At 54.1% G+C, this 9,900-nt stretch overlaps 1 protein-coding gene across 1 annotated transcript; it reads right to left on the bottom strand.

The window, feature by feature from the left end:
- Nucleotides 1-4,015: 4,015 nt before the first annotated feature.
- On the bottom strand, nt 4,016-7,410 carry TMEM125 (transmembrane protein 125). Its single transcript, XM_066376039.1, has 3 exons — nt 7,042-7,410; nt 5,640-5,789; nt 4,016-5,412 (listed from the first exon to the last, which is right to left on the bottom strand). Exon 3 carries the CDS (start codon nt 5,266-5,268, stop codon nt 4,609-4,611), a length of 660 nt encoding a protein of 219 aa, XP_066232136.1. The 5' UTR covers nt 5,269-5,412; nt 5,640-5,789; nt 7,042-7,410; the 3' UTR covers nt 4,016-4,608.
- Nucleotides 7,411-9,900: the final 2,490 nt, after the last annotated feature.

The following is a 9,900-nucleotide window of genomic DNA, read 5'->3' as shown; positions in this document are numbered from 1 at the left end:
AAAAGAAAAAAAGAAGAAAAAAAAGCCTCCAGTCAGTCACAAAGACCTGTCAGTCCCAGCTTCTGAACATATATGGAACCTGTTCTGTTTCACTCTGACCTAGCAGCTATCCCATGGCCTAAGACTCCATCATCTTTCATCTGGACGATGGTGTTAATCAACCAACCCAGTTTCCTGCCTCCATTTTGGCCCCTTCCAATTAAAATTCTCTGTGCTACAGGCAGAATGATTGTTCTAAAACACAGTTCTGACCAGGCCATTCCTCTACTTATAACCCTTTACCGGGAGAAACTGTGCCGCACACTAGGGAGCTGCAGCAGCCCGGGGCTGGCCGAGGGCCCTCCCTAGCACTTCTTGCCTCTTCCCAGCTAGTGCTCCATGTTCCACCCACACAAACCTCAACCCTTCGTAGTCCTTGGAGGAGCCAAGTTCTCTTATCCCTGGACCCTTCTGCTACTCCTTCTTTCTGGGGCACTCTCCCTATCCCTCAGGGCCAGTGGATACATCACTTCTTTTGGTTTGTTTGGGACTGTTTGGCCATTTCTTCTCCTACTTCTTCTTCCTTCTCCTCTTTTTTTTTTTTTTTTTTTTTTGTTGTTGTTGTATTTTTCTGAAGTGAGAAGCAGGGAGGCAGACAGACTCCACATGCATCTGATCAGGATCCACCCGGAATACCCACTAGGGGGCGATGCTCTGCCCATCTGGGGTGTTTTTCCATAGCAACTGGAGCCATTCTAGCACCTGAGGCAGAGGCCAATGGAGCCATCCTCAGTGCCTGGGCCAACTTTGTTCTAATGCAGCCTTGGCTGCGGGAGGGGAAGAGAGAGATAGAGAGATAGGAGATGGGAAAAGGTGGAGAGGCAGATGGGTGCCTCTCCTGTGTGCACTAGCTGGAAATTGAACCCGGGACTTCCACACGCCAGGTCAATGCTCTACCATTGAGCCAATCGGCCAGGTCCTCCTCTTCTTCTTTTGAGAGAGAGGAAGGGGAAGAGAAAGGAAGGGGAAAATAGAGAAAGAGAAACAATAACTTGTATCAAATCATTGTTCCACTTAGTTGTGCCACTGATTGCTTCCAATATATGCCCTGACCCAGGCTTGAACCTGCGCCCTTGAAGCTCCAGGAGGACACTCTCTCTACTACATCGCCGGTCAGGGCCACTTCTTACTCTTTTTCTTGGAAAGTTGATCCTGGCCCCGCACTGCTTCCAGTGAGTCCCAAATCCTATTCTGTCGGAGTACCACTCCCCTGATTAAACTTTCACCATGTTCGCCCGTGTCCCAAGGACAAAGTCCGAATTCCTCAGCTGGGCTGCCATGCCAGGGCAGACTGGAGTGAGAGGAGGAATTGGGTGGGAGCAATGTGAAGGCTCCTCTCCATACCAACTCCCATTTTCTCTGGGGGTGGAGGGCCAGGCCACCTGCAGAGAGTGGTGTTGGGGGGGGGGTACTGGGGTGTGAAGGGAGCGAAGGGAACGTGAGGCTCACTGTGGGAGCAGCTGACAAGGGAAACTAACTGATGAGCTCTGTTGCGGACCTGGGTGAGACTGGTTATGAGGAATTCATGATGATGCCTGGCTGCCTGGCTGTGCCGGTTTCTCTAATAACCGCTTACTGAGAGTCAGCAGGTGCAGTAAAGGCAGATGGGTGGATTCATCCATGGAAAGGGTGGGTTTCCTGGGAGAGTGGGACCAAAAGGGCAGGTGGCTAGGGAGTCGAGGACCCTGTCAAGGAGTGGCTGAAATAATGGGTCACAGAATCTTAACCAGAAGGGAGATGAATACAGGAGGGGGGAGACAAGAGTAGAGGGGGAAGCTAGAGAGAGGTAGTGTGTATGTGTGGGGGTGGTGCATAGCTGTTTGCAGTGTGGACCAAGATGGGGTTTTGTGGGATGCTTTGAGCAAACAAGGTGGAGGCGGGAGGTTGTGGGTGGGTGCGTGGGTGGGCGGGCTTTATTGATTGAGGAAGCAGTAGCATTTCTGCCCTGCCTGTGCCTTGACCCATCTCTTACCCTCCCAAGTCATGTTCCAGAGGGCTGTGCAGATGTGTACCTCCACTGCCCCTTGAAGTAGGCCCTCTGGGGGCATGAACCATGCTCCTTATCCAGAGTCCTTTTCAGCAGAGCCTGACACGACCTTGCCTGGAGTAGCTGCTCATCTGGACATTTGGGCTGTGCAATCCTTCCCCTTCCCATTTTCTAGGCCTGTTTTCTGTTTTCCTTGGGTTTCTTAAAAGAAATATTATGGAAGAGTCTAAGCCTGTCTCAGCAGAAAAGAAACGTGATTTCTCCCCTTATTATAGGATGGAGATGTGCTCGGTAGTCCTCGAATGGCCTAGGAGTCAGTGATAATGGTAGCTCCCTCTTGAAAACCCAGGAAGAGGGAGAATTTCTAGGGCAGGCAGTGTGGGCCTCAAGAGAGCTGGGGCCGACAGTGGACAGCGGCCTAACTCCACGTCCTTCCCAGTTACAGGTAAGTCCTGATCCTTGCACACACATTGCCATCCAACCAACCTTGAGTCTCACCCATCCAGCAGCGCACCTACTACGTGCCTGGCCCACGTTGGGGATCAGGGACACACAGGTGAGCAGACCCAAACCCTGCCAGGAGGAGCTGATTAAGGAAACAGGCACACAGAGTAGGAACTGCAGAAGGCCAGGAAAGAACAGATAGAGGATGGGAGAAGCGGGAGGGCATGCCGAGGCTCAGTGTCTGGCTCACGGGGTGACGTAAGGGGAGAGGGAGGCCAAATCCTGTTCAAGTCTGCACCCGAGCCTGCGAGAGATGGGGGCGGCGGAAGGGCCCTAAGGGACATTTGCATTGTGGGTTCCTCCAGGCGTAGTGTACGTAGTGAACGTGTTGGCGTTGAGGGATGGGAGGTGGAGTTAAGAGGAGAAAAGAGCAAAAGGAGGGAGAACATTAAGAGGAGAAAAGAGCAAAAGGAGGGAGAACATTAAGAGGAGAAAAGAGCAAAAGGAGGGAGAACAGCTGAGAGGCTGCTGCATAAACAGGCAAAGATGAAGAGGGCTCTGTTGGGGTAGTGAGTGTGGGGGGTGTGACTGCCACGTGAACATCTATTTACACAAGGAGTTCGCAGGAGCAGAGGCCCGTGCAGCAAGCAGTGAGGAGAGAGTGAGAAAGGGTCCTAATCGAGAGAGAGAGAGAGAGAGAGAGAGAGAGAGAGAGAGGTTCCAGCCTAACTAACTATAGGTGGCTATAGGTGGAGTCCGAGGTGCCTCTGGAGTACCTGGCGCTCTGGAATGCCCTGTGGTTTCTGCCCCTGCAGCTCCCTGCCTGGGCTGGCAGCACCCTTCACCTCACCCACCAGCCCGGCGGTGTTCTCTCCAGGAGGCTGCCTTGAGCTTGGCACTTGAAAGCGGTGCTTTCTTTTTGGAGCCTTTGGAGCTCTGCATTCAGCACCTCTGAGGAGGAGACAGGTCTGGTCCCCACCTTTCTATCCTCTGAGAGGCTTCGTGTGATCTGCTCCCCGTGAAGCAGGAAGCGAGCGCTTGTCCAGTGGAACTTTATCCTGTCCCCCTTACTCCCTCACCAAGTGTTCCTGCACCAGAGAGAAGGGGGATCCTCTTCAGGGTGGGGCCTCAAGCAGGAAGTGACTCTTACTGCACGAGGGGGTTTCAAACACCCCTCCCATGCCCAGGAACCCAGAGGCAAGAGCAGGCTATTCTGGTTTCAGAGATGGGAAACCAGCGGCAGCCTCCTGAGAAACCGGCTGATAGAACCCCAATACTGAAGGCTTCACTTTGAACCAGCACATGAGCAAATGCCAAGGACTCAGCCCCCTTCCCTCCCTGGGACCAGAAACCCATCATCTTCCCAAAGCTGAGCACCCCCACCCCCTTTTCCTCTCCAGCTTTGCAGTACCGAGAGGAGAAACACAGGCCTCACGGAGGACACCTTCAAGGCACCTTTGTCAGCCTGAGGTAGGCACAGAGTATTCACTTCGGAAGCAATGGGTGTGGGGAAGGGGAAGAAAGAGTCTGTAGGTGAGATGGGGATGTAAAGACAGTGACAATAACAGCAGCCACCACTTTTATTGCACATACACCCACTCCTTCCATACATGCCATTTGACCCTCAGAATTGATTACCACAACAACGATCATAACTCTCAAGAAACTGCGCCTCAGAGAGGTTAAGTCACTTGTCCAAGTTCTCCAGCTGGGAAGTGGGAGAGAGGGGATTCCAACCCAGGCCTGTCACTTTCCGGAGCCTGTGTTTGCTCCACTTTGTCACCAGTGAATGAAGACTTGCTGGTGCAGTCTCTGGGGTGGGCAACAGTCACCCCTGGGGAAATCCCTGATGAACTGGCCTGGAGGGTTGTTGGAAACAGGAGCCGAGAATGCCCAGGGACCCCAGATATAGACAGGCAGGCTCTGACAGTTCCATGGCCACAACTCCCAGTTCCGAGAAGACACACAATCGTCTTCCCATGGTGTGGATGTGAGGGCACACCTAGGGTCTCATCACACAGCACACAATTCCCCAGCGGAGCTGGACAGTCCTGGGGACACCGCACACACACACTCACTCACACCCCGGCACGGATCTGTGGAGGCTCAGGCAGGCCGTGGGAAGGGCCGAGGCTCGGTCAGATGAGGCTGGCGATGCTGGATGTGGTCTCATGACGCTGGCCAGCAGACAACCGTCCTGAGATGCTGAAGATGCTGCTATTGCCATGGCGGTCACTGTGGGTGGAGGGGGCAGCCGCGCGGAGGGGAGGGCAGTGTCCATTCACACCCACCTGATACAGCAGCAAGCCCAGCAGCAAGAGTGAGCCGGAGGCAGCCAGGGCGATGCCCACAGACAGCATGACAGCCAGTGGCCGGGCAGGGGCGGGGGCAGTGGCCAGCCCAGCCAGCGTCAGGCCAGTGACAAGCAGCACCAGGCCACTGAGCAGTACCATGAGGGCATCAGCGCTGCCACCACTGCGCAGCAGGGCCACATGGTGGGGCTGGCGTATACAGTTCATGTCCTGCACGGCTGAGCTCATCAGCTGCTTAACCAGAACCAGCAGGGCCAGTAGGCAGAGGGTGGTGCCCACTGCCAGGCGCCACTCACCTGAGCGACTGCTGGTGGAGGCAAGCAGTGCCACGCCACCTGCCCCACAGCCAGCCACAAGGGCCACGGCCATGGCAAAGCAGAGCGCCGAGCGCCGCGGCTGCTGGGACCACCATAATTCCACCTGTTCTGCCAGCACATCCGGGGGAAGCCCCCGACCCGGTGGGGCTCGAGCCTCTCCTTCAGACATGGCTGGGTCTGGTAGACCTCAGGGCAGAGGGCAGCAGCAGGGGTTTGAGGGTGCAGATCATGGCCTGGAGCCCCCACCACCTGCTTGGCAGCTGGAAGCCCAGAGTCCTACTTCTCTCACGGTCCAGGGTAAAGTCACCATCATCTGCCAGGAAGAATCAGTTGTTATCTCCCCAGCCCACCTGCCCCCCATGGTCTCTCCTGGGGGCTGTAGGGGTCCCTAGGAATCCTCCCACATCCCGTGGAATACCCCCCAGGAAAGCCTCTTCTCTGGTACTGCCCCTTGGAAATGCCTCTCTGATGACCCCAGGAAAGTTCCCCCATAAGAGCACCCCCACCCCTCCCATGAACCCCCCTTGCCCAGCCCCTGACCTCTCCGGCTCTCTCAATTGCCTGTCCCATCCCGGCTGGCCGAGGGAGCTGGTGTCACGGTGGACAGTGGACGATGAGGAAGAGCCAGAGATAAAGCCTTATTCAGAATCCAGCTCACATGGCTTCGGCTGTCACTGTCACGGCTGGCTCCTGGGGGCAGGGTGGTGGGGAGGGAAGGGGCTATGACTTTAACCCTTCTAGAACCAGCAGCCTGGCCCTGAATCCTCTCTTAGGGCTCTGGCTCCTTTTCTGCAGGTTAGGATCTAACCCCTAACATTCCACCCAATCCCACAGCCATGGCCGCTGGTTCCCAAACTTGCCCCTCCCCCTCCTCAAACCGGATCTCCCTCCTGAGCTCCAGACGCATTAGCCAATTGTCACCTTGATGTGGCATAGTCCCATAGTCACCTCTGACGCAACAGGTCCAACCCAAGCTTGTCATCTTAACCAAACCTGCTCCTCCTCTTGTATTCCTCACGTACTTCCTGGGGAGGCCACCTCTAAACGTTCTCCATCCCATTCCCCATCCTCACCCCACTGCTTCCGACTCTTCACCTTCCTGTCAGGTCGTCCTGTCCCCCTGCTCTCCTCCCTCTCACCACTCCCATACTACCCTCTTCTAAGATTTTTATAAAATTGTGCAAAGGGTTAGGAGGGCTCTGGATTTGAACCCCAGCTGCAAGCCTTATCTTTAGGAAAGGGACCTCATAGTGGTTTCCCCTTTAACATGTCCCGCAGAAGCCAGTCCATGGGACTCACGTTGGGCAAAATAAAGCAGCCAAGGTCCCTGCCCTCCAGGGGCCTGGTTACAGCAGGCATGTTCCAGGTTCATGTGATAAAGCTGGGTGTGGTTTAGTCAGAAGAGGGGTTTAGGGGAGGGTCAGGGAAGCCCCCAGGAATTCACCTTTTAGAGCCTAGCCTCCTTCTCTTAAAATTGAGGACAATAATGTTTACCTTGAGGGGTGGGGGCAGGTCATTTGATACCTCCATTTCAGAATTTCAATGAGAATTCTGGGGCCCGCAGAGATGCCCAAAGCATGCTTTTTGAATAAAAGACCACAATGTTCGTTCTCCTTTCCAATTCAGGGTAGGACTCTTGCTATAGACATAGGACATAGGTCCTGGATCATTCCAAGAATGTGCCTACGTGGCCGCACAAGGGTTACGCCAGGGGCAGCCTGGCAACCGGGTGGGAGGGGCAGGTGCAAATGCCCCTAAGGGAGATGGAAGAGGGGCCGTGGGAGGGGCCCTGGAGTCGCTGACTTGGCTGGTGTGGCGGTGCTTGCACAGGTGTGCTGGGTCAGTAGGGCCAGGCTGGGGGTGAGGTGGAGATTCTCAGGTGACGAGCCAGTGAAAGAAGGGGGGGCGGTGGGAGTGGGGGGGGGGGCTACGGGGCACTCACGAGAAGTCTGGAAGTGTTGGATCCGATCTGAGCCGGGCAGGTGGGGTGCTTCAACTCCGTTTCCGGGGAGGTGCTTCACTTGCCTAACCTGCACCGAGGTGAGTCCTGGGGGGGAGGGGATCAACAGGTGTTTCCTAGGCAGGGCTTGAGCCGATTGGCTGACGTGGCACTGCTCCTTCTGCGGGGAGAGGCATTCCTGGGAAGGGAGGGGCTTCTGCCAGCTGCTATTAGTGCTCAGACACAATCCCCAGACCTGGGCAGCAGGAGAAATGTTGTCTATAGCCCCAGCGCCTGGGCCCTGACCCATACCCCCAGCTCCAAATCCATGTTAGCTTTAGCCACCGTTCCAAACCTAACCCTCACCCCAGCTGCAGTTTCAAACCCTAACTAGAACTCCCAGCTCAAATCCCAGCTCCTACCCCGCCTTTTAGCCCCAACCCTGAATCTCAAATCCCAGTCTCAATCTCCAGCCTCATTTCCAAATCCAATCCCATTCCCAGCTCCAAATTTCAACTCCAGATCTGGTTTGAAATCTCAGCTCAAATTCCACACCTAACCCTAGCTCCAAACTCTGGAATTAGGTCCTAGACCTCACGATCATCGTCAGTGTTAACCTTAGCTCCTGCTCCTGAATCCAGCCCCCAAATCCTAAATCCAAACTCAGATTGTGCCTCAGCCCCAAATTCCACAGCTGATCCCCAAACCCAGCCCCACCCAGTCCCTGCACCCCTCAGCTCTTTCCCCTGGGCTGAAGCCCCCACAAGCCTCTTGCTCATTTTCCTTCAAAACCTCCAGAACCTGACTGTGGCAGGCTCCTGCCTGGGGGTAGGGGCGGGGGGCAGGATTTGAGCAAACAGAGAAGAGAGGTAAGGCATTTCCTGTAGGAAACGGGAACTTCCTTGCTTAAAACACATGCAGAATAAACCTCCAGATAAATGCCACACTCCTTTACAGGGCTCACAAGCCCTTGCCATGCACTCCAGGCCAGCCAATTGCCCTTAATCCCTGCCCTCCAGCCAGAATGCATGTAGTTCATTTCAGCATGCTTTGCCCTCTGCTCTGCTTTCCTGTTGGTCTTTGAACCCAGAGTTCCCTCTGCCTGGGATATTTGCCACCCTCAGCCTCAGTATGGCCAACTCAAATTCTTTAACTGAGATGTCACCTCCTCCAGGAAGCCCTCCCTGATCTCAAGTGTGATTTAGGTGCCTCTTTGGTGCATTAATGGTTCCTGTGCTTCCCCTACAACTGCTCATACCACATGTGATATAATTTTCCTTATCATCTGTCAACCTCCACTAGATGTATCGTCCCCAAAGCATACACTGCAGGTGTCCCCAAACTACGGCCCATGGGCTGCATGCGGCCCCCTGAGGCCACTTATCTGGCCCCCCCGCCGCACTTCTGGAAGGGGCACCTCTTTCATTGGTGGTCAGTGAGAGGAGCTCTGTATGTGGGAGCCCTCCAACGGTCTGAGGGACAGTGAACTGGCCCCCTGTGTAAAAAGTTTGGGAACCCCTGGTACAGGTTTATGCCTATGTTGCTAACCATTGTGACCTCAGCAGACCACACTGTGCCTGGCACATGGGAAGTAATCAGTAGATGTTTGTTGAACGAACAGAAGTGTGAACTGACAGATGTGTGGTTCTGAGTAGGGGGCATGTGAGGCGAAGCTGGAAAGACAAGTTTGGCTTAGGCTGCTCCGGGCCTTGAATGCCATGGTGAGGCACTGGGTCTCATTTGAGGTGCCCATGGAGGGTCCCAAAGTATAACTGGGCCATGGTCAAGGCTCTGCTTCTAGCAGATCAATCTGGCATCACATAGCACATGTGCTCCGGGTGGGCTAATGGGGCTGCTGGAGGGGGTTGTAAGCTGTCACCCACCTCCTGGTTTGAGCCCCTTGTAATGAATACCTCTTTCTCTCTCTCTGATTTGTCTGAAAGAGACAAGAAAAACAAAATCAAAGTTATCTTTCTATTAGCAGCTCACAAAATAATTAGGCTTGACCTGTCTATGCTTCTCTTTGCTTTGTGCTGTGGAGATGATCGGGGGCCAGTCCTAACTCTAGAGCAGTGCTGTCCAGTAAAAATAGAACCTGAGCCACATGTCTAATTTAAAATTTCCAGTAGCCACGTTAAAAAAGTGAAAAGAAACCAGCATTAAAATTTTTATATAACCCCCTCAATATTTTCATTTTAATATACAAATGATGAACTGAGCTATTTCAGTTTTTCATTTTGTATGGATTTTTAAAAAATAAGTTGTGTATCTTAGAGAGCATCTCTGTTCAGACTAGCCATGTTTCAAATGCTCTACTGCCACACGGGGCTCGAGGCTCCCTGATGGATGACGGTGCAGTTCTGGGTGGTTTCTTCCCCTGGAGGAAAAGTTAGGTCAGCTGACTGCTGCGGGGCAGGCTCGAGCTCAGGGGAAAACCACGTGGGTTTGCCACTTTGCGAAGCATTATAAAGGTGTCCCCTTCCCTAGGAGAAGCAGGACGGCAGGGGCCAGGCAGGCTTGCTGGCTTTGTATTCCTCTTGCACATATCTGACATTTTTTTATCCTCCTGGTCACAAGAAGGGACCAGTTCCGGAAATATCGCAGTCCCAGATAGAACTGGCACAGGGAACTCACGAGATTTTCCCTCCCTTTCCCCACTGCTGGTCCTGACATGCCATCTCTCTCACCTCTCACTCCAGATCTGGAGCAATGAGTGCAAGGGGGCGTCCTACCTGGACATGTGGATATTCCCAGGCCCCTGGGCCCTCAGGTACTACTTGGGAGCAGCTGGTTGGTAATGACTGGTCACACTTTATATGGGGAAAGTAGGCGCCGATGGCAGAACCTCCTACAGGGCAGGGC

The sequence above is a fragment of the Saccopteryx leptura genome, chromosome 3 (assembly GCF_036850995.1).
Source record: "Saccopteryx leptura isolate mSacLep1 chromosome 3, mSacLep1_pri_phased_curated, whole genome shotgun sequence".
In the NCBI taxonomy this organism is placed as follows: domain Eukaryota; kingdom Metazoa; phylum Chordata; class Mammalia; order Chiroptera; family Emballonuridae; genus Saccopteryx; species Saccopteryx leptura.
Note: the sequence above shows the minus strand (reverse complement) of the source record. Positions and strands in the feature narration are given on the sequence as shown.

What these genes read in the sequence shown, in the direction of transcription:
- TMEM125 (XM_066376039.1), bottom strand. Translation starts at nt 5,268, where the DNA reads ATGTCTGAAGGAGAGGCTCGAGCCCCACCGGGTCGGGGGCTTCCCCCG.